Here is a 24,145-nt window from a genome sequence, read left to right on the forward strand (position 1 = left end):
CATATGTGCACTGAATACATGAATTTCAGACCATTAAAAGTAGACAACATGTTGTGGGGGCAAAACATTAATTTATTTTAAGGATGGGTATGGTATGATTGGTAGTTTGATACGCACTATATCAAAAATATCATTAGCGGCAATTAAATTTTAATTATTATTAAATATGTATTTTTAACGGCAATTAACACTCTTTGTATATGTTCCTAAAGCCTTTAGCGACATTGGTTCTAATGACACTTAACTAATGCCGATAAAGGCTTTAGCACTCTTTATTAATGTCAATATTTATTGTCGCTAAAAGTTGTTTTTGTTGTAGTGATGATGTTTAAAATTTGATATTTTTTTAAAAATGTTATAATTATTATTATATTAAATTAATTTGTTTATGATTTAATATTTTAAAGTATGGTATTAATATTTTGCAATTGACAACTATAGTCTGCTATAAAATGAAGTCTCAATTAAATCAAATGACAATTATATCATTCTAACACGCGCACACACACACACATATATATTTATTTGGTGCCAAGTTGAAAAAAATGACAAATAAAAATAAATTTTAAAAAATACTATATTTAATGTACCATAAGATTTATACCTAACAATTAGTACTCATTATATTAATTTTAATACATCACTTTCAAACCAGCAATCAAAGACCCCAAGTTAATGGCTCAAAGGCAGTGTGAGGGAGGGTAGGACATAAAGCTACTTGACTTAATTTGAAAAAAATAAAATAAAATTCTCCATCACCGACAAATAAATAATTTCAATAAATTATGAGGTAATTTATTCAATCATTTAGAAATATATATATAATTAATGCAATTAATGTCACGACCCAAATTGAGTCGTGAGTGGCACCCACACTTAACCTCCTAAGTGGGCGGACCAAGGAATCTAAACCCCAACATATTCCAATAATTCAACTACGAATAACAACAATAACGCGGAAACTCCAAAACTTATTAAAGTAACCAATCAAATAAACCTCTAAAGTCTATTACATATTATCCCCAAAATCTGAAAGTCATCACATCAAGGACATCTGTTCTTAACATATCAAGTCTAAAAGTATTAGAGATCCTAAAATAAGTAAATACGTTGGTCCATGTCCGAAAACCAAGGACATCACACCATAACTGAGAGAATCCAGCACGAGCTAGAAGGAATAGCTCACCCTGAAATCTGATGTGCGGGAGACTGGCTAGAGCTGAGGGCAAGTCGAAGTCGATGGTACACTTGCTGCACTCCACAAAAGAAAAACGCAGAAAACACAAGTAGGAGTCAGTACAAGGAACACGTACTGAGTAGGTATCATCGGCCAACCCAAAATAGAAACTAATATACAATGAGTAATAGTATAAAGTCAACTATAGCACTTAGCAGGTGATAAGAAACCACAACATGAACAAGTAACAGTTGAAGCAAGTACGTAATCAATCACAATATCAAGCACACACACGAGGACTCATGCCTCTACATCACACCCGTTTGGGAAATGCGTTCATTGAGATTGAGTACATTAAGTTAATTCAATATCTTTTTCCTTTAAGGTTACCGTGTCGGAACGTGACACTCCGATCCAATTACACCGTGTCGGAACGTGACACTCCGATCCAAAAATACCGTGTCGGAACGTGACACTCCGATCCAATAATATTATTAATTTATCATTTATTATCACTACTTTTCAGTTCATTAATAATATTACATCAAGCCTTCTTTATTCAAGGCATAACTTCAATAGAGAGGTGTTCAGATTATAAATCCCACGGTCTCAGGATTTTAGACCAATCACAACCACACAATCAAGCCACACAATCACACAGTCAAGTACATAGAGAACTTCACAATATCAGTCAATGCATATCAATCGCTATTAAGAGTTTATCTATCAAATAGAACAAACCATAACCTACCTCCACCGAAGGACCGAAGTCAAGCAAACTACTTCTCCAATGCTTTTCCCTTCCTCAATGCCTCCGAACCTTTCCAATCTATCAAATATATATGCATAATTTGTAAGTTAACAAGCCTATAAACACTCATATTATTCTATGTCCCTCCTATATCCAAAAACTCACCTAATTCTATAATCAATTTCCTAAAGTTCAAACCTATGTGTAAGTCTTAATTCCTCCCATTAGCATATCTCTAATGGAATTTAAATAATTCGATGCACCTAATATTTAATAATATCTATCTCAATATATCTAAATTTAAATTATAATGTGACAATAATAAGAACAATTGAAAATCGGAAACTCACTGGTTTGCGAAACCAGTAGCATACTACGGAAATAAATCATAGAACTACCCTTCCAATCTATGTGTGTTATCACACCATGATCATTATCCAATGATTATATCATGGATACTTTTGAGCATATATTCCCCAAATTCACAAGGATCACAAGTAGCCGTAAGAAAATTATTGAATTTAACATCACAATTTCTAATTCTCTTCTTTAATTCTTTCCACTCAACTTTAATACTATAATAATGTCTTTTATCCCTAATTTCCTATACACAACCATAATATAATAATAATATTAATATTAATCTGCAACAACTACATCTACAACCCAAAGCCGCCACCACTCAACTTGCACTACATTTTATCCCTATATATTTGATATTGCACCACATGCAAACGCCTAATGGTAACTCTAAACCATCAAATATAAATTAAGGCAATTGAAGAATGAAGTTACCTGGGTGTCGGTTTTCACTGGTAGACGCCGCAGATAAGGTTTTCCTCTACCGTAAATCTTCTTGTCTAGTCTTTTAATTATTTAGGGTAAATAATTATCAACTAATAATTAAATAATTACTAAACCCTCTAATTTATTCTTATTCATGGGCCATAATTTAATTAACTAAATTATGGACTTAGTCCATTAACTACCACAAATAAAAACAATGAAAACCACCCCACTAAATTTATAATAGTAGTTACGAATAGTCTAAAATACCCATTTAAAATCTATCGAAAAGTCTTTTACGAAATAAAAAGCTCTAGTACTCAAAACGAGCAAATGGGTCGTTACAATTAAACATGTTTAAAAGTATCTAAATATCTTCACAAGGTACTTTAGTCTTCCGTCAACTTTTTTTTGGGTAATTACTTGTTTGAAAGTAACATTGCGACAATCAATTGTTTTCAACGAATTTTCGTATTTATTGAGTTTTTGTCTTATTCAGAAAGTTGTTATTCTGATTTTTTTAGAAAATAATTCAGTAGTAGTACCTAACTCATATAGATTATTTTTTTTCATAGAAACTAGACACTTGTATTATTGCATCAAAATATTATATAGTTTACACTTTAAATATATCCACAATATCTTGGGAAAATTTTCTTTCTAGAAATTCCCTTCAGTGAAGAAATAAAAAAGTACAAATTATGAAAATGGCCAATCGATTTAAATATATCCACAGTATATGTATATAAAATCAACCATGCTTGAAATCATATGAATATCTTCGATTTGTTAGAAAGTAATTTATGAGTCTTGCTATGGTAGTAACTAACTCGCAAAAGACTATATTTTTATTTATTCATAAAAGCTAGACCTTTCATATAACTACATCAAAATTTTACATATTTTTAATATACTATATATCACTAACATCATGTAACATTTAATCTGGGAAAAACCTCTTCGAGGAGATCTCCTTTAGCGAAAAAATAAAGATCTAGCTAAATTATGAGCTATTTTTCTTTTAAAATGTCTAATAATACATTAAAAAATCAATATGATCAAACATATTTAAAATCATACGAATATATTCACACGTCATTTCTATCTCCAATCAAGCTTTTCTTTGGTAATTACTACTAATTTGAAAGTAACTTTGGAGCTATTAATTTTTTCCAACTTGTTTCCGTATTTATTGAACTCTTATCTTATCCAAAAAGATAATTGCTATAATATTTTAGAAAGTAATTTATGAGCCTTACTGGATGTTCTATTCAATGGTAGTACTACCTAACTCGCAAACGTTTTTTTTTTTAAAAAAAAATCCAATTTAATTTGCTCAACTGATTTTTATTTAAACGAAGTTTAAAAATATTAAATATTTTAGGAAAAATGCATAAGTATCCCCAATCTATGCCCGAAATCTCAGAGACACACATACACTATACTATGGTTCTATTACCCCCTCCCCCCCAAACTTATTTTATAAATAATTTTCTACCCCTTTTCGGCTTACGTGGCACTATTTTTTGGGCCCAGCGCGTGTTGATAATTTTTTCAAACTATCTGGTTGATAATGCCACGTAGGCCGAAAAGGGGTAGAAAATTATTTATAAAATAAGTTCGGAAATTAATATGACCTTAGTATAGTATAAATGTGTCTCTGGAATTTCAGGCATAGGTTGGGACTTGGGAGTACTTATGCATTTTTCCAATATTTTACTTTAAAGAGACCGTTAGAAATAAGGACAAACTAAGTTTGAGTTAAAAAGTTAACAATGAGGGCATATTAATTGCCTCGAAATAAGAACAGAACTTAAATTAAATGATTAATAATGAGGGCATTGTTTTACTCGAAAGATTATCGTCGTAGACATTTTTTATCTGATCATGAAAAATAAACAAAATATAATATTATACCAAATCTCATAATTTAAAAATATTTTTAAATCTCCCTCGTAAATATATTACACTCTACCACTTTAATTTACACAGCAAATAGCCTAAGGAGTATAAGAGAGATCCCATAAGTACCAATTTAACCTTCAATGTGCATGATATTCTCATTGGTAAATTGTATTTTAGTAGTCTTTAATAATAATTTTAAAATACTTGTAAGTTGTAATGGTGTCGTCTTCATTGATGTTAATTAGCATTTATAAAATATGAAAGTGTAAATCATTATTAAAAAAATAAAGATAAAATGTAACACAAGAAACACGTATGTCAAATTACTCCAATTTTTACGATGTAGACAAGAGCGAGTGGGTTGCAATAATTTAGGTCAAGCTTTCACATTTAGTGAGACAACGGAGCAATCTTTATCACCAAATTAAATACAATATCTAAATGAACATTGATTGAAAACACTGTTAATTAATCATTAACATATACATAGAAAAAAAGCATTTTTTTCTCGAGTTACAGTAACATAATATATATATACTCTATAAATTTCATTTTTAAGTTTTAACATGTCACATGTGTGCATTTAATCAAGTCATATCAAGTAGATTAACTAGCACAAGATGTAGATTTTATGAAATGGACAGTTCCCTCTATGGTTATTTTAAAAATCATCAAAGCAGATAAGAATGAAATTAATTTTACTAGATGCCACTTTTAAATTCGGATAGTATGGATTATGTTAGTATGAATAATGATGTTGATGTAGTAGGTAATTTAGGCGTTGGAAATGCCTTAGTATGGATGCATAATTATATCTATAAATAAAATTTCTCTATTCGACAAAAAAAATAATCTTAACAAGTATGTCGGTAGGACCCGTTTGTAGAGTAAATTTCTTAGATAATCACCCATGGTTGGTAATAAAATTTGGAGCTCAAATTTATTTATTTTTTATTTGAAATTAATATTTATTTATAAAATATGAACAAAATTCCACTTCATTATATTATATTTCAAAGAAAAATTCATAATTTAAAATTTTGCAAAAGAAGACCCATACTTGACATGAAGAGATTGTTTATACAATATGAGGGGATTATATTAAAGAATAATTAGTTATCGATATTATTAAATTATTGGATCAATGAATCTTTGTAAAATTATGTCTATTTAAAAATTTGTAATAGCATGTAATTGCAAACCTTTATTTATTAAGAAAACATGAAGATATACAATTTATTAATGTGACACCTTAGGATATCCGTTACCTTGTAAATGAACTATATATGGTTTGCTTGGTGAGATTATAATAGTTTTGATAAACTGTGGGGATTTTCATATTTATGAAGAAAAAATATTATTTAAAGAATTCAAATTGCATGTCAAATAAAATTGAAGTTTTTGCAAGAACTTTCCCTGTTTCGGGTAGTCTATAAAAAAAATTGATTCAATTTCCTAGTAGAGCTTGGATGTTGTATTAATCCCAAAATTCAGCACCTACATATACAAGGAGGTGAATAGTCTTATTTTTTGCCTCCAAAATTATAGCTGCAAAATAGAAATATACCTAATTAAAATTAAGTTCCAACAAATAGCATCTAGTAGCCTTTAATTGTCATCCTTAAATATAAATAGTAGTTTCAATTTTTGTCTATGTTGATCGTTTGATAAAAAATTACAGCCAAAATACTCTTATTTATGATATAATTTCGCAAGACAAAAAACTTTTGCTTACCTTACATAAGTTGTATAGTATCTAATTTGCAAGACACAATTTAAACTGACCAAAACTCTATAGGAATAAACTATTACTCGATCTTAAGACACAACTTTATAGGTTCCAAAATTGAATGAATACTTTTATCAAAATTAAGTTTTACATGAACTAAGTTATATCTTATATGACATAATTTGTAGGCTACGAGCAGCCTTTTAGGGTATAACATTCTATTATAATAAGTTTTATAAATATGACATAAGTTGCAACTTATGAACGTTCTAAAACTAGACTTAGGCCTTTATTGTCGTAAAGATCTAAGTTTATCCTTTTTAAATCTTTCTACCAACCCTTTTTTTGTTGTTGTTTAGCTTATTATAATTAACCGACCATCTTCCGCTTCTTTTTTGCAAAATAAATCTTTTCTATTTATAGAGCCTTCATCTTTTCCCCTTAGGGTGTGGTTGGTATGAAAGTGAAAAGTGTTTTTCAATTTTCTCATGTTTGGTTGGCTTAAATGTTTGAAAAATATTTTTAAATCAACTCATTTTTCTCAAATTTAAGGAAAATAACTTCTCTTCATGTCAATCTCCTTGAGGCTTGAGCAACTAGCGAATTTATTTTTGTTTTTTTAATATTAGAGTTATATCAGTCATTTTTTATTATTTAAAATGATAAAGGATAAAATTAAATATCATTCCAAAAAATAGAGGCTTTCTGCAAATGATCCAATAAAATTTTCAAATTTAAATCAATCTAATTTCAAATAATTTATTTGAAATGATCCTTAAAAGACCTTTATAGTATCGTGGATATACATGATAAATGCTTTTATATTTTTCCTTTTTGGAAGACTCTTGGTGGAAATAAATTATTTTCTAGCACACTAATTACTTGAAAATAATAAACTTTAAGAAATCTTATAGTTGTTTGCCAAATTTTCAAAATCAGCTTATTTTGAAAAGTATTTTTTTTCTATGGTACTTTTAAAAAAATAGTAGTATTTCTTAGTTAGAAGCAGTTTATATTTGACCAATAATTTTATTAAAAAAATACTTTTGAGACGTAATTAGAGTCTATTTGGATTGACTTATAAGCCAAACTAGTAATAAGTTAGAAATTCTAAGAGGGTGTTTGGATGGGCTTAAAGTTGGTCAAACTTATTTTTAAGTCAGTTTTAACTTTTGGAAGTCAGGGGCGGAGCCACATGTAGTTAAGGATTTAAAAAGCTATTTTTTTAAGTCTATCCAAACGGACTCTAAGTTATGACTTTTGACTTATTTATATCATTGTAACTTAAAATCAAATGAATATTTATTGAAATACTTCAAAAGTATTTAAAATGTATTTGGACTTAAAAATACCTAAAATAAGTTAATTCCAACAGGCTATCGCTATTTGACCAAAAGTGTTTTTAAATGTAACAACGTCCTTTCATCAACCAAGCTTATAATTATAGATTATCCAAAAACACAAGTTAAACTAACACATAAAGAAAACATGTTGATATATATATATATATATATATATATATATATATATATATAGCAAATAGATTGACAATAAGCTTTTTCGCCCCGCCGTGGCTCCTTGCAGCTTTAAGCGTACAGACGTTATTGCAACACACTCATTTTCCTTATAATATTCAGTTATTAATTAGAGTAACCATAATATATATATATGGTTCTCTTTCTCAAGCTCAAAGGAAACAACGCCTTTATTAAAACATTACATGAAAAGAAATAAATTAAAATGACACATAAAATTAAATCATAAATCTCTCACAACTCATACTCCTCGCGATCCATGAGAATCCATTTTCCATCTTCTTGTTGAACCATCCCATTGTGCTTCTCGACCCACCAAGCTCCAGGTACCAAATATTCATCTTTTAAGATATCCCATATCCTGTTCACTAGTGCGAGATCGCGATTCACTTCTAGTTTAAAACCATCTAAAGGTCCAATTCCTTGAGTACCATCAATTCCATGCAAGTAACCTTCCAAATTATGCCTAGTGTGTGGGTCCCCAGGATTCAATTTCAAATATGGAGATTTTGTGGTGTCAATTATTATTTCCTGTCCAACGTCGAAATACCCAATGGGTGGGTATTTTGGTACAATATCTAATAAGTTATGAATTCTCATGATGTGAAGGTGTTTCAATTTGTTAAATGCGTTAACAAAATTGAGATCTCCAACTTTAGGACTTGCGAAAACAAAAGCTGTCACTGGAAATTCCTTGCCACTGCTTGTTTTGTTGATTCCGTTGTAAGCTATGTCGACTGCATTTAGAGTTGCAAGTGATGCACCTAGGCTATGTCCAGCCACTATTATACTGACCTCGTCGTCTTTGTATTCTTCAACCAATCTTTTCACTTCTTCAATTACCTGAAAACATGATTCCATATTTTTACTAATTTATTTATAGTGAGACACTTCAACTAACTGTCAGAATTTAATATGTACGTACCTGGTCTCTAGCACTTGTTTTATTAAACTTTGATCGTGCACTTTCTGATGTATAAACGTTGTAGAAGCCATGATGCACCAATGGTTTGAACAAAGGAAGTAAACCCCCATCCCCAAACACTTTTGGTCCTGGAATTTGTAAAAATTGAAGGTCATTAACCCACTCCAGTGTCTGAATTGTTCCTCTCCAAGCAATCACAATATCCCTCCTTCCTAGTGAAACTTTACCCTCATCAGTAGCCACAGCAATATATCCCATAAAATTTGATTCCTTACTCCATGCTTCCCTTGACAATGATTTCGTAATGAAAGCATCAGGAAGTGGAATAGATGAGGTAGCATAGAAATATTTAGTTACGCGATACTTCGTTGGGTCAAGGCCAGCCTTTGAGAAAAGATTTTCCATCGAGTATCTACTTGCTCCAGCATATTTTGATGCTTTTTCTGAAATGAAAGTGTCATAAGTTACATGAGCTAATTCTCCATATTGAATGATGTATCTACGAAGATCAACATCCAATGGGTTTAATAGCCCATCCCAATTGTTTTTCCCACTAAGTTCCTCCCATTTCTCAGCCATGCTACCCATTTTTTTCTTCTTCTTTTATGTTTTTTTTTTCTCTCTTTATTTTTTCTTGGTATGTTCTTATCATTTAGCCAATGTATTTATAGAGAGAAAAAACTCGTTTCCATCTAGAGCTTTCTTATGCGTGAAACATGATTTCAGTGTTCAATTAATTATTGATTTTCTTCTATTAACTTAAAGTGATAAAATAATCTTAATTACCCAATTAATTAATTAAATGACCAAGCAATTATTAGATACCCTTTGTCGTACCACCAAACTTTCACTTATTAAGTATAGTAGAAATAGTAGATGATTTTATTTACTCACGTTTTCGTTACTAGATGACGGTAGATAGATACCTACTATTAGCGCAGTCCTAATCCATACCTACTCGCCAATTATATATATTCTCTATCTTATTTTTCCTACTTATCAGATTCATTATTAACACTTCATATTTTAAATATTAATTAACAAAACATAAATAAATTGGGAGATTTTGAAGTAGTAACTTCTTTTCTTTTTTTTCTTGTGTTGCTGATGAAATGGAGTATGTTTGTCTTACTGAATTTGGTTGGGCTTGTGTTTCTTTTCAATTACAGTTTTTTTTATTCGTCATCTATTATTCGTTTGAGAGTTGATTAGATTTGAATTCATGCCTAGAAATTTTATATAGAAAGTAAAGCGCTTCTTAGCAAAAAATATTTCATATTTAGGACTCAAACATAAATTTTTAATTTAAGAAATGAAGAAATACTCATCACTTTGCAATAATTCTCGTGAATAAAGGGGTGTAATTTTCAATCTAAAACTGCTGTTTTATCTTTCTATGTATTTTTTTAATAATTATATTTAATAGAATATGAGTCAAAAGAACATTTCAAATGGAGCAACCTAATGTATAGGTACACATTAAATTTAGAAACTTTTTTCATAGTTTAAAATGAATTATTTAAAGTTTTAAAAAAATTATTGATTTTTTTTTCAAGTTTACTTTTAATTTATATTTTCTAATAGAATAACTTGAAGATAACAAAAAAAAAAGTAAAAAAGGGATTACGTAAATTTGAAAAACATATTTTTATATATTTTTTCATAATTACTTCTAACTTTACATTTTTCAATTTATATGATAGTACATTTTTAGCTAGTCACAAAAAAACATAGTTTTTATATTGGATAGTAATTTAACTTTAAAATATTGTTTTATCCTTTAAATATACCAATTTTTTTTAAAAAAAAGTCTTTCTAAATTACATGTCCAATTAAACAATATCTATAAATTGGGTGGGGAGTGAATATTCAATACTTTTTCCATTCCATATTAGTTCATCACTTTACTATAAATAATTGTACCATATTAGTTGATCACATTACTAAATCAAAAGAACATTAATTAAATATTTTCTATATTACCTTTATCGTTAATATTTTTTGAAACTAATTACATTTGTTTGCAAAATTTTCAAGAAGTTTTTTAAAAGGTAAATTAGTAAAACTATCTTCTTATTTATAATTTATTAATATTCATGTAAAAAATGATCAACTAATATGAAATGGGGCCGTTTCACGATTCAATATGTTTCCAGTTTCATTGATGGATTGCAAATAATTTACCATTACTTAAGTCTCATTTGTTTTTATTGCGATTAAGACCTCTGAATCTGGATACATGTCTGAACATTAAGATTTGCATTAAGAGTTAGATGTCAAGATATGAATACACAATCTGAATATTAAGATGCGGTCTCCAAATCTGAACACTGAATGATTATTGTTTGTTTTCAAAATCCGAATGTGCATATGAAATCAAACTTATTAATAAAATGTTATAAAAAAAATATTTCAACAAAAAATATTACTTTTTGATTTAAAAAAATCATAATCATCAAGCATAACATAAAAAAAATCACGAATAAAAAGTATTTTATAATAGGCACAATATAATATCAAAATGTTCAATAAGTATATAAATACTAGTTGAAAAATAATAAATAAGGTATCACATTATCAGCACCTAACATATATATTTTGGCTAATTAGAAAAACTAAAGAATTTTTTTTTTCCAATAACCTTAATCCAATTCTCTAACTTGTGAACCTCTAATGTCATTCATGCTTTTTTGTAGTGGACACTTTCACAAAATATACTAACACATGTACTGTTTAATGACTCTTCCCATCCAAGTCCATTTAATTTTTTCATATATTCTTTAAATGTAGGTGCACTATTTTTTTAATCAATAACTCAAGAGCAGTAATCATCTTCTCATCAATTTCTAGTTCAGACGAATAAAAAAATTTTCTTCCCCAAAACTTTTTTTTCCAACTGAAACGAAATATTGGGATGGATCCAATTTAGACGAATAAGTTTTTTTTCTTCTCCAAAACTTTTTTTTGGGGCTGAAACGGAAGATTAGGATGGAAAATTATTAAGAGCTCCATTGTTTTTGTCACCAACTAGTATATTTGTGTTATCTCACAAACGAATTTAATGACCAAAGAGTCTTAATAAAATTATTGGCCCAAGACAAAATTCTAATAAGAGACCTCAAAGATGTATACATAGTTATTATTTTTAATTATGAATAGTATTTTTTTCACTCAAAAACCTTGATGAACATCAATACACTAAAAAAATTATTGCAACAAGTGTTCTTGACAAACATCAATACACCCTAAGAAAATTATTAATATAAAAAAAATACTTGTAAAGATTATGAAAACTTACCAGTTCAAGATGAAAAAATTGGTGTTTGATTGAGAAAAGAGAGGAAGAAAGTTTGTAGTTGTGAGAGTAAAAGTCACGCAAAGACCGAAAGAGGTGATACAATATTATTTTATAACTTATTAAATAAGTCTGAGTGGTGTTAAGACTCTCCTGCAGATCTGATCCGTTCAGACCTTTTTAGGTCCATTAAGAGGCTTTCTGAAAAAAAGAAACAAATGTACTTAATAGGCTGAATCTGAATCATTTAGATTCAGACCTAACAACCAAACACACTTAATGGACTGAATCTGAATGATTAAGATTCAGATCTCTATTAAGTGTAAACAAATGAGACCTTACTAACATTGTTGACGTGTCACATTCTAAAGGGTCGTTATTTATGTGACAGCTTTAACGACTTGGTTCATCATTAATACTCCCTCCGTCCACAATTGTTTGGCAGGTATACTAAAAATAGATATCCAAGATTAATTGTCAATTTAAACAATCAAGAAATAATTAATCACTTTTTTCCAATTCTGCCCTTAATGATTGTGTAGTTCAATTGAAAAGTTATGTGGGCTTTTGGTATTCTTGATATAGTAGGGTTATATTAGTCAAATTACACCTTGTATTAAATTTTCCTTAAGGGATGTGCATGACGTTACCCTGACAAACAATTGTGGACGGAGGGAGTATTTATTTATTTTTATTCTTGTTTTGCCATTAAATTCCGACGATGAAGTGGTTGGCAATAGATCAATAATGCTCAACCTATATATATATATATATATATATATATGCTAAGAAACGTGATTGACAGTGACCATAAAAGTGTGCATCATGAGTAACGAAATAGTAATTAATTTTTAGTATATTATAAAAGGACATTTAATCAGTGGTTACTAATTGGTGGTATAATGGTTATTTCTTTTTTAATAATTACGTAGTTTTATTTAAAATAAAAGTCAAACTATGTAAAATAAAAGAAGAGACAAAATTGTGTTCTTGCTAAAAGTTATGGAATATCGATGCGCAAAAATAAATGTGAGACAAATTCAAATTTCCTGTAAAAAAATCAAAATTGAATTTGATTATTTCCTTTTCAACTTAATAAATTTAAAAGTTGTAATGTTTTGCTAAAAATTCTTTCATTTTTCACACTCAATCCAAAGTATTTTTCTCCAACTCAGCTATCGATGAATATTCGTATTTCTCACGTTGTCCCTTTTTTCCATTAATTTTTATAATAATAAAATAAGGGCAAAATTATACTTTTTGATAATTTTCCACACCCTTTTTTTAAATCCTTTTTTGTTAATTCTTTTACCCCTTTCTAGGATTTTCTATCCTTTTTTGTATTTTTGGTAACTTGAATTTACAATTTAAGGATTGGAAAGTAAGGGGTGTTTATCATCGAAGCAACTCTCTCTCGTTAGTGTATTGTGTTTGATAGGCAAACAAAAAATATTATTCAAGAAATATGTAAATAGATAATTTAGATAGATATTATGAAATTAAAGGTGAAGGTAGGGATAGGATGTGTGAGGTTACGGGGTTGGGGTGAAGCCGTGAAGGTGATCAGGTCTGTTGGAGGGACGACACAATATCATGTGAATTGTTCTTTGTAGAATTTATTTTTTCTAGTAAGAAAGTCATTTTTTCTCATTTTTAAATGAACTTATTTTCATAGACAAAATATTTTTCAAAATCTTTTACCAATAGAACAAAAAAAAATTGAAAAATATTTTCTATTAATTTTTTCTCCCTTTTTTTTTTTTAAAAAGAAAATTAATTTTTTGGACCAGTGGTCCTTTTATTGATCATCAACTAAAACACGAGTGGCTTAAAGGCCCAACATACAACATAGGCAGATGGCCCAAATTAGGAAATAAAAAAACATGGGAAAATTAGCAATTAAGTCATAATAGCTAACATAATTAGTCAAAATAACAATACATTAAAATATTTATTTAAAATGGCAGAATGACAATATTTTTATAAAATAATATGTATTCAGATTTTAGTATTTTAAATTAATTTTATTTATGGAAAGAGTTAGACCAAATTATATATCAATAACCGTTTAAAGTGAAAAAAATAAATTTAAACCAATACCATTAACCTTTTTTCATTACCATTTACGTTTCTTCCCCAACTTTCACATTTCTTCCCCATCTTTCACGTTTCAAGTTTATCTTTCTTCAAAGTCACTTTGTATTTCAAATGAAGGGAATATTTAATATCTTTTGTATTCACAACTTTATATTCAATCTCACTTTGTATTTATAACTTTGTATTTTCATCTCATTTTTGTATTCATATATTGTTGTATTCAACATATAGTTCATGATCGATTAGTTACATTAACTTAATGGGATACAAATTATTGTATGCATTCAAATAGAAAAAACAACTACTTAACTAAAAAAAAAAAAACAATTTCATTCGTTATACATCATAATTTGGATACAAAACATCCGAAAAAAGCTATAAATCCCAATGCATACAAAGATTTCACTGATTCAATCAGGAAAAAAAAAACAACACTCTTGTACTCGACATATACGAATATCTCATCCAAACAAATAAAAAAATTGAAAAAAATACCTGATTATTTTTCGATTGTTCACTGGATGCGACAAATTTATAGTTGTCAATTTTGAAAAATTCTGTTTAAAAAATATGTTGTATTCAACTTGAAGAAGTTTTGAAAGTTATCAGATGAATGATTCGGAAGACAAACTAAATTATTTTAAATTTTTTTTTATGTTCTTAAGAAGAAAGCAAAAAAAGGCTCAACGGAAAGATGGCTATTTATGTTCTTTTCAAAACGTAACTGATTTGTATTTAAAATCTTTTTTACCTCTTTTGATTTTTTTGGTTCCATGATTTTCTCTGTTCTGTTATTAATTATTTGTATTCTTTCAAATTAATCAAAATAAAATAAATACATAACTAATCCCTTAACAAACTAAAATAATGACATTTTTAATAAATAATAAAACTGTTGCTAAGGAGTCCCACTAAAAACTAAAATATTGCTCTTTTGAAAAATTTCCCAAAAAACATTATTCTAGGACAAAGTGCTTATTCTCCCCCAAAATAGGATTTCCTAAAGCATTTTCCTAATCCCTCTCAACTGAGCTCCGCTGCAAGTCCAAAATCTAAATAAGCCACAAAAAGATAAAAATGACCAAAATAAGCCATTATTCTAGTAAGTAACTAAAATAGGCATAGTGGAAGAATAAATTTCGTTTTATGCAATATTTCAAACGTTTTCCGTTAGTCTCATAACATGTATATTTTAATATGTAACGGAACTATTTCTTACACTTTGTAAAGTGGAAGTGTTTCTTACACTTTATAAAGTGGAAGAAAAAAATATGTTTTACAAAGAGGGATATTTTTCATATTTTGCATTAAATTGTATCTCTTTATGAAACTTTTGCAGAGTTTGTCATACAATTATATTGATTTGACATATCATTAAAACGAAAAAAATTATTACATTATGTATTTTTATTTTTTTAATCTGAAAACTCCTTCAAGCTTTATTTAAGGGCATTCAAACATAGCACCTTCAACATCTTTAGTCTTCTCTTTTTATTCATTTCAATCACACAAAAAAAATGTCTTCTAAATCAAAAGTTAGAGTTTCGATTTATTGGGATGGATACATGACGGAAATACCGTTTATTATAATTGTCTTCCCAAACACAATGCTAAATATTCAATTAATGTCCGATATCATAAATTTCTTTCATCAATTTATAAAAGAATGGGTCTAAATAGTACTGATTATAATTTGATTATAGTCGAAAAATACCCTACTTCATTTTTGTCACAAGGACAAGTAAATTTTGGAGAGTGGATTATCTATAGTGACTAATCGTTGATCGACTTTTTGAGGATTCCAAATGACTATATAGATCAAATCAAGTTAACACTTATGATACATAATGTAATAATTTTTACCTTAAATAGAGTTGGGAGGAGTTTTCAGAATAAAAAAATAAAAATACATAATGTAATAATTTTTTCCATTTTTATGATATGTCAAATCAATATAATTGTACGACAAACACTGCAAAAGCTTCATAAAGAGATACAATTTAATGCAAAACGTGAAAAATATTCCTCTTTGTAAAACATAATTTTTTCTTCCACTTTACGAAGTGTAAGAAAAACTTACACTTTACAAAGTGTAAGAAATAGTTCCGTTATATATTAAAATATACACGTTATGAGACTAACGAAAAACGTTTGGAATATTGCATAAAACATAATTTTTTCTTCCACTGAGCCTATTTTAGTTACTTACTAGGATAATGACTTATTTTGGTCATTTTTATCTTTTTATGGCTTATTTAGGTTCCGGACTCCTCCGCCGCAACCATGTTCCCAGCTCCCTTCTCCCTCTCTTTGCTCCTGCTTCGCCTCATGATGACGAATTTCCTACAACTATGGAGTTGGGAACCTCTATCATCTCACAAGGTAAGTCAATACTAATTTCGCCCATTTCCTACTTCTTGTGACTTCCTTTTCCATTTTGTAGTTTCCAATTCCAGTGGATGTTTGAACTACATAGATGACTTTTTGTTGGGATGACCCAAGGAGCTCCTTCTGAAGGCTTGAGTCGCCTGCTGAAACGAGTCAGTGCTGCATCGAAAGACTGGGTTTGACACCCTCCCTTTAATCTGTAAATATCTAAGCCTGTGTATATCTAAATCAAGTTTTTTTTCCATTCAATTAAGTTTATCTTGAAGCAACTTTTGCGAGGAAAAAACCTACTACTCTGATTCCTCCGTCCAACAATATTTGTTCACTATATTAAAAATTTATATGCCCAACAATATTTATCCATTTTGTTAAATCCATGAATAATTTTACACTTAATTTCTAATTTATCCTTATTATTAATTATAATCGTTTTCCTATTACATTTTTCAATACATTGTATTTATTATCTTAAAAGGGTGATATAGTATTTTTCATAAAAATTGGTCAATCATTATGACTATTATTATAATTAATGTCAAGATTTCGCAGTTGATGAGACAGTGGAACGATCCTTATCTAATTAATATAACTGATATGGAAATACTGTCACTTGATCATTGACATAAAAAATAAATCCCGTCTGACATATGCCCATAACATACTCTACATTTAAGTCTCATTTATAACGCCTGCGTTAACTTTACCTACTAAAATATCATTCATCTCTACCCAAAAATTCAAGTATCACAATTTCATTTTTCTTTTTGTCTTCTAAATTTGTTAGTAAACAGACTATTAACTATGATATTTCTAGTTTGCAATATACATATACTAGGGAGGGGAGGCCCGTGGCAAGCACGGGCCCAATAGTCAAAATATGATGCCTGTAATAGTATTGTAATATTAATGAATGAAGGGCGAATTTGTTTGTAGAACATAGAGAATAGCATATATTATATTAACATTAGAAATATTCGGAATATGTACAGTAGACATCAGTATGATGTCGAGTTGAACCATTCGCACATACTAACTAATGGAATATAAGCAAAAAAATATACTACATGCTGCAACATCATATTTAGAGAACACTGCAGCTTGCGTGGCCATAGGTTGTCTTTCTGACGAAAGAAAGTAGAGCATAGGGAGAGTCATTCATTAGATTGTCCCTATCATAAGCAAAAGCGACAAAATGGTGCGAGGGAGTTCCTGCAATTAGACATTTTCAAGTATGTGAGAAAGTGCAAATATGGGAAGAGATAATTTAATATAGTGCTGAAGTAGAAAGAAGGGCATGGAATCAGCATCGGGGCAATAGGTTTGCTGTTTAATATGTCTGAGGTTAGGCAGCAGACAGAAAGCTTGTTCACATTTTTTGGTGTTGATAAGTCTGTATTATAGTGTATGACATCATATGAAAGTAGAATAAGAAAAATGTAGACGAATGTATGTGTGCAAGTTATGGAGGAAAACATGTAAGTAGGCTTATAGTGGAGGGTGAAGTTATAAACATTAACGAATCAGCAAAAGGAGGTAACAATTTTATGCAAGCAGAAACGCACAGGAGACATAAGGATTTCTGTCAGTGGGCCCATGTTTTGTAGTTTTGAAAGGTAGTTTGATTGGATGTGAGTGCAGTTGTTGCAAGGAGTACAAAGTGGAAGGAGTATACAATTGTTGTCACTGTGCAACAGAGCTGTTGTTAACTGAGAAGTAATGAAGTTGGTGAAAGCTAATTCAATAGTCAGAAGGACATGATGAAGTACAAAGAAAATGTTAACCATTTCATTTGAGCATGGATAGAAATATTGTAGCTGGGAATGAATGTGAGACGTTGCAATGTTATGTCAGACATAAAGAGAAGGTAAATGTGTAATTTGAAAGGAGATAAGAGCAAGGGTGAAAGCAGTGGTATAACAGCAGTATGACACTCACAAGGTTTTACAGGAACCATATGCATATGTGTATAAAAGACAGTAAATTATAGGTAAAAGTAGAGGGTTCTAGCAGGGAAGTTGTAAATAACTGTAAATATGTAGAATTGGCAAGCATCATGAGGTATAGTTTGCTGTGAAGGTGAGGTGTAGACTAACCTTTTAGACCTTTTTGGCTGGTGTGGGTGGTTGAAACTTTGGCGGCGCATTTGAAGAACCAGCTGCAGTAGTTGTTGCCATGACTTCCACCTCACTTATTTCCAGAGGTTTTATCTTTTTAGAAGTCCTATCAGTGGGGGTGTGTGGAGCATGTTGTTTTTCCATGTAGGAAAGAATGGACAAAGTTGCATGTGTGGTATTTGAGCTGGCCCAAGATGACTTCCTTAGCTGAATTTCGAACAATCTGTCTGACAACATCTCATGGACATGATTAAGAGACAATGATTGTCGCTGCAAATGTAAGAAGTTAGACCAAACAGTTTAGAGCAAGGCATATGTGGTAAAGTATTTGTGCCGAAGATATGTGGAATTTTATGAGAATAAGTGGGCACAAGTAGCTGGGGGGAATGAGAGATAACCTTAGTGCAAGTTATTTCGAATATGTCTTCGGCTGTCATGGACAGCAATTTTTCTCCTAATTCAGCAGAGATAGATGCTGTGGTTGTACCAGTATTGTCAACAAGATCAATTTGGAAGCTACAGCTGAAATGAAGGGAAGTTTCAAATATGTGTACACTATACGGTATACTTTGCAGCAGGGGTAATGTACAGGGGAGAAGTATATTACCGAGGCACCAAGGCTGTTGTGCGCTTGCATTTTGGACAATCAAAATCCTTTCTATCCTTTGTACGCTTCTTCTGTTTGCATCCTGAGCATTCAAGCACACAAAAGTCTTGGAATTCATCTAATATGGCCATCTGTGCGTCAACAGAGAGGACTCCCATCTGTGGGAAGTTTTCATTATGAAGGCTAAGCTATAGAATGAGAAGCTGAATAAGGATAGTCTCAAATGAGCAGGTTCAAGTATGACTTACAGAAGGTGCTGATGAGGTTTCTGCGATAGACAGAAGTTGTTGCGCACCAGTACTGACTGTCATGGGAGCTATAGATGAGCTAGTTGAGGTTTTCTCTGATGGACAACTTAAGAGCGCAGCTTTGTTTTCTTTGGCCCTATTGTTAGAACAAATAATGTGCTTAGTAGGTTCTGTAGATGTAATTTCAAGGTATAGAATAACTATGAAATGTTAGTACCAGTTCATGAGTGCGACTGCCTGTGGGTAATTTGGATTTACACGTACTGTGGAGTTGTACCTAGTCTGCAGTGACAACCCTGTATAACACATAGGCTGTATAGTCTTTTCTTATTATATTAAATAACGGTGGTAAGAAGTTGGCGTTATATGTACCGTGATAAGTAGAGATTCTTATACTCCTTCCGAGGATTACAAGCAGATCTGCTGTTGTTGCCATTTGAGACGCAATTTGATGTCCTTCTATTTCTCCAAAATCCTCCCATAGAGTGAAGAGAAATTGATTTTTCCTGACAGTGTGGCAGCATAATGACAGACGTGTAAATACTAAGATAATGGTGTATTCATTTAAAATTTATTAAATATAAATTTATAAAATGATTCGGATTATATTAAATTCATTAATATATTAGTCCAAATAAATATTATGGATTGATATAATTGAGTTAATTATTTAAATTCAAAATAGGAATTTAATTAAAGCCCGCTCCATAAAGCCCATATGCCATGTCACTTAAATCTGATTGGCCGAAGGAAATCCTATTCCAATCACAACTCCCCTATTTTAAAACTATAAATAGGAGTCTTCATAATTCAAAAAGAAGACAGGAGAAAATTCTAAACAAGAAGCTAGAGAAAATCCGTGGTACAAACGCCATAAAATTCTCTATAAAGCTACAAGTTTAAGAATTCAAGCATTTAAGTTCAAGAACGATCAAGATTAAGACTATCAGGTTCAAGAACAAGCTCGAAGCCCTTGAATTCAAGCAAAAAGTCAAGATCAAGATAAAGTTCAAAGTTCAAATTCATCAAAGATTCAAGATCAAGCTTTAAAGCCCTTGAATCATATTTGAAAAGGCGAATTCAGAGGAATCATAGAGATTGTAACACTCGCACTTTGAAATAATAAATACGATTGTTGCTATAATTTTCCGTTCTTGATTATTGTTTTCTCGACGCGAATTTTATTGTTTACAAATTTTGGCACGCCCAGTGGGACAATCTCTACCTCTCATCTCAACTTTTCAAGCATCAAACAACATCGAGATGACTTCCATGAAGAACAACTCTCGATCAACTGCCTCTAAGGCCACTAGCTCCAAGTTCTCTACTAAAGTTGAAGGCATTCTTGATGTTACCTTTGGAAGTTTCGGAGTTGTTACGAGAAACAAAGCTGCTACGCTAGGACAACAAACACTACAAGTGTCGTCCGCATCAACTCCTGTTTTTGGGTCTTCAACTCCGAAAAGAGAGAGTTCCTCCACAAATGCTTTGGAAGGAGGAAATAGTATTGCTGAAAAGATCAAGAAGACATTGGCTTTACTTGAGCAATCTGGTTCCAAGAATTCTACCACAAGGGAGAACTATGATTCAACTAACGAATCACCTCCACGTGCATCGCGTAATGTGAGTCCGCTGAAGATCAACTTACGCGACAATCCATGCTACTCTCCTACATCTCCAATGATCATGCAAACAATGGTGGCTGCTGCTTCTTCCTCTGAGGAACAACTCGCAAATCTGACGAAGTTAGTTGAAGGATTGACAAAACATGTACAACACCAAGAGTCTAGAATCGATAAATTGATGGATCGAATGGAAGGACTTTTAGATGGAGAAGCGAGTCATGCACCCGGAAAATGTGTTGAAGTTCAAGAGATCGGAGATCCTGCAAAGAAAACACCGATTGTTAATGAGATGCCCGTTTCTTCTGAAGGGATGATCCCACTCGATCGCTTGAAGGAGTTCATTGAAGGCACTATCAAAGATAAGTATGAAGTCTCCACCAAGTCTTCTCATATGTATGCCAAGCCATACACTGCAAGAATTGATAACTTAAAAATGCATGCTGGTTATCAACCTCCCAAATTTCAACAATTTGAGGGTAGAGGAAATCCGAAGCAACATGTTGCACACTTTGTGGAGACATGTAATAATGCTGGAACATATAGAGACTATCTTGTCAAGCAGTTTGTCCGGTCTCTAAAAGGAAATGCCTTTGATTGGTACACAGATCTTGAGCCCAATTCTATTGATAGTTGGGAGCATCTAGAGCACGAGTTTCTCAATCGATTCTATAGCACGAGGCGTACTGTGAGCATGGTAGAACTCACAAATACTCGCCAAAGGAAGGATGAACCGGTTATAGATTTCATAAATCGATGGAGGAACGCGAGCCTAAATTGCAAGGATAGGCTTAGTGAAGTTTCTGCAATTGAAATGTGTATTCAAGGAATGCACTGGGAGCTTCTTTACATCTTACAAGGAATAAAACCAAAATCCTTCGAAGATCTAGCTACTCGCGCTCATGATATGGAGTTAAGCATGTCCTCTGCTGGAAAAGATATGACTTATATCTGAGACCCTCGCAAAGGAAGCGACAAGCAGGAACCCAAGAGATGGAGTAAATTTGTGCCTAAAAATGACAATAAAGAATCCATGAATGTTAATGTGTCGCCTGCGAAGATCACTACGAATGAGGGCATGAAGCAAAATGTGAGAACGGCTTTCCAAGCACGTTCAAATCAAAAGTCGACACTAAGGGAGATGCAAGGAAAAAAATATCCCTTCTTGGATTCTGACGTTTCTGAGATTTTTGATGAATTGCTCGAGTTAAAACTCATTGACTTGCCAGAGATGAAGCGACCTGATGAGGCGGGAAAAACTGATGACCCAAATTATTGCAAGTATCATAGACTTGTGAGTCATCCTCTTGAAAAATGTTTTGTATTCAAGGATAGAGTGATGCGATTGGTTAACGAAAAGAAAATTGTCCTTGATGATGAGAAGGTTAGTTCTAACCAAATCTCTATCACATTTGGCTCGCTCGATCCAATCCAAATATATATCTCTGAAAAACATGAAGAAGAGTTATTGGAGCAAGATAAATCTCAAGATGATATAGATAGTGATGAAGGCTTGATTCTTGTGACTAGGCGAAGACGCAACAAGTCAAGCTTACGGAAAGAATCATCCGAGCAACCAATTAGAGGGAAAATGGTGAAGATATTGGAGAAGCAGAAATCAATCCAACGCCCAAAAAGGGCAAAGGTAGAAGTGCATCACTACCAAAAACCCCGACGTCCTGTGACTCTAGAGGAATTCTTACCAAGTTCGTTCGACATAAAGTCTACTCAAGACAATGTCGAGGCATCATGTTTCAATGCTGATAAAGCAGAAACAACGAAGGTGCCTTCTACTGACAGAGAAGGAATAACGAGTGAATCCTCACCAAAAGTGTCTCCTAGTGATGATGAAAAGGCAACAAGGGAAATCTCGTCAATGATGACTCTCTCACCTTCTGAAAAATCTATTGAACCTTCTTCCCATGAAGTACATGCATGTGATACAAAAATCACATTTACAGATAATGATCTCCTGTTTGGTGAAACACTACACAATCGTCCTTTGTATATGGTGGGTCACGTGCTAGAGAAGAAGATAAATAGAATCTTAATAGATGAAGGATCTGGAGTCAACATTTTGCCTATCCACACATTGAAGGAACTTGGCATCACGACTGGAGAACTTAGTGAAAGTCGTCTGTTGATACAAGGATTTAATCAAGGGGGGCAGAGGTCCATAGGCTCTATTAAATTAGAGATCCACATGGAAGATTTGCGATCAAGCGCATGGATGCATGTTGTTGTGTCGTAATTTTCCTATCTTTAGAAAAATCACATTTTTGAAATGTTCTAAGTATAAAACAATTTGAGAAATACTTAGAAAGAGTCGCCACTTAATTTTTTAAAGAAATTAAGAAAACTTAAAATTTTCGAAGATTTAAACAGAAAAAAAATCATTTGAAAATACCAAGGAGGGTTCGGGGTTCAATTTACACTTCGAGAAGGGTTTAAGCATTCGAAGTGCCCGCTAACATGCGGTTGACCTGCGACTTGACTAAAATATATTTGACTATTTATTTTTTTTAGAAAAAATAATGATTTAACATAAAAATAAAATAAAATAATAGCTTACAATATATTCGATTAACTTTGAGAAAATAATTAAATAAATGACTCATTTTATTTTATTTTTCATTTTTTAGAGAAGGTGGTCCAAAATGATACATTCGACTCGAAATATAAGTGATTAGAATATTAATATAAAACTAGATTAATTAGAATTTATTTGATTCATTTTAGACCAATTTAATAAATTAAAACATGAAAATCATTTCTTATTAATTGACTAAACCTTTTTGAGAAAAGACTAAGTAAGTATATATATATATATATTCAATTAATTGAAAAGAGTTGATTACATTTTTTAAAGTTTATTTGAGAAAAATACTTTAACTTACAGCAATTTTAAAATGAATGAAAATGTGATTAAATGAAAAGCATTAAAGAACATCTCTTTTTAAGAACCA

General features: G+C 31.1%; 2 protein-coding genes across 2 annotated transcripts in view; both read right to left on the reverse strand.

Moving 5' to 3' along the window:
• Window positions 1–8,091: 8,091 nt before the first annotated feature.
• Window positions 8,092–9,440, reverse strand: LOC125822709 (phospholipase A1-IIgamma-like). Its single transcript, XM_049502144.1, has 2 exons — window positions 8,809–9,440; window positions 8,092–8,726 (listed from the first exon to the last, which is right to left on the reverse strand). The coding sequence occupies exons 1-2, from the start codon at window positions 9,394–9,396 to the stop codon at window positions 8,118–8,120; spliced, it is 1,197 nt and encodes a 398-aa protein (XP_049358101.1). The 5' UTR covers window positions 9,397–9,440; the 3' UTR covers window positions 8,092–8,117.
• Window positions 9,441–18,684: 9,244 nt separating this feature from the next.
• The window catches only part of LOC125822706 (uncharacterized), a 14,506-nt gene continuing 9,045 nt past the window's right edge, over window positions 18,685–24,145 (reverse strand). The window contains exons 4-9 of the mRNA XM_049502137.1: window positions 19,930–20,063; window positions 19,775–19,853; window positions 19,558–19,693; window positions 19,310–19,467; window positions 19,101–19,224; window positions 18,685–18,972 (exon numbers count right to left, since the gene is read on the reverse strand). Coding sequence (XP_049358094.1) covers window positions 18,685–18,972; window positions 19,101–19,224; window positions 19,310–19,467; window positions 19,558–19,693; window positions 19,775–19,853; window positions 19,930–20,063 — 919 coding nt within the window. The remainder of the gene's footprint in view (window positions 18,973–19,100; window positions 19,225–19,309; window positions 19,468–19,557; window positions 19,694–19,774; window positions 19,854–19,929; window positions 20,064–24,145) is intronic.

This window comes from Solanum verrucosum, unplaced genomic scaffold (assembly GCF_900185275.1).
Source record: "Solanum verrucosum unplaced genomic scaffold, falcon-dt-bn FXZP01000103.1, whole genome shotgun sequence".
Taxonomy (NCBI): domain Eukaryota; kingdom Viridiplantae; phylum Streptophyta; class Magnoliopsida; order Solanales; family Solanaceae; genus Solanum; species Solanum verrucosum.

Coding starts and splice junctions, on each gene's coding strand:
- LOC125822709 (XM_049502144.1), bottom strand. CDS start 9,396: ATGGGTAGCATGGCTGAGAAATGGGAGGAACTTAGTGGGAAAAACAAT. Junction 8,727..8,808: donor AAACAAGTGCTAGAGACCAG/GTACGTACATAT, acceptor TCATGTTTTCAG/GTAATTGAAGAAGTGAAAAG.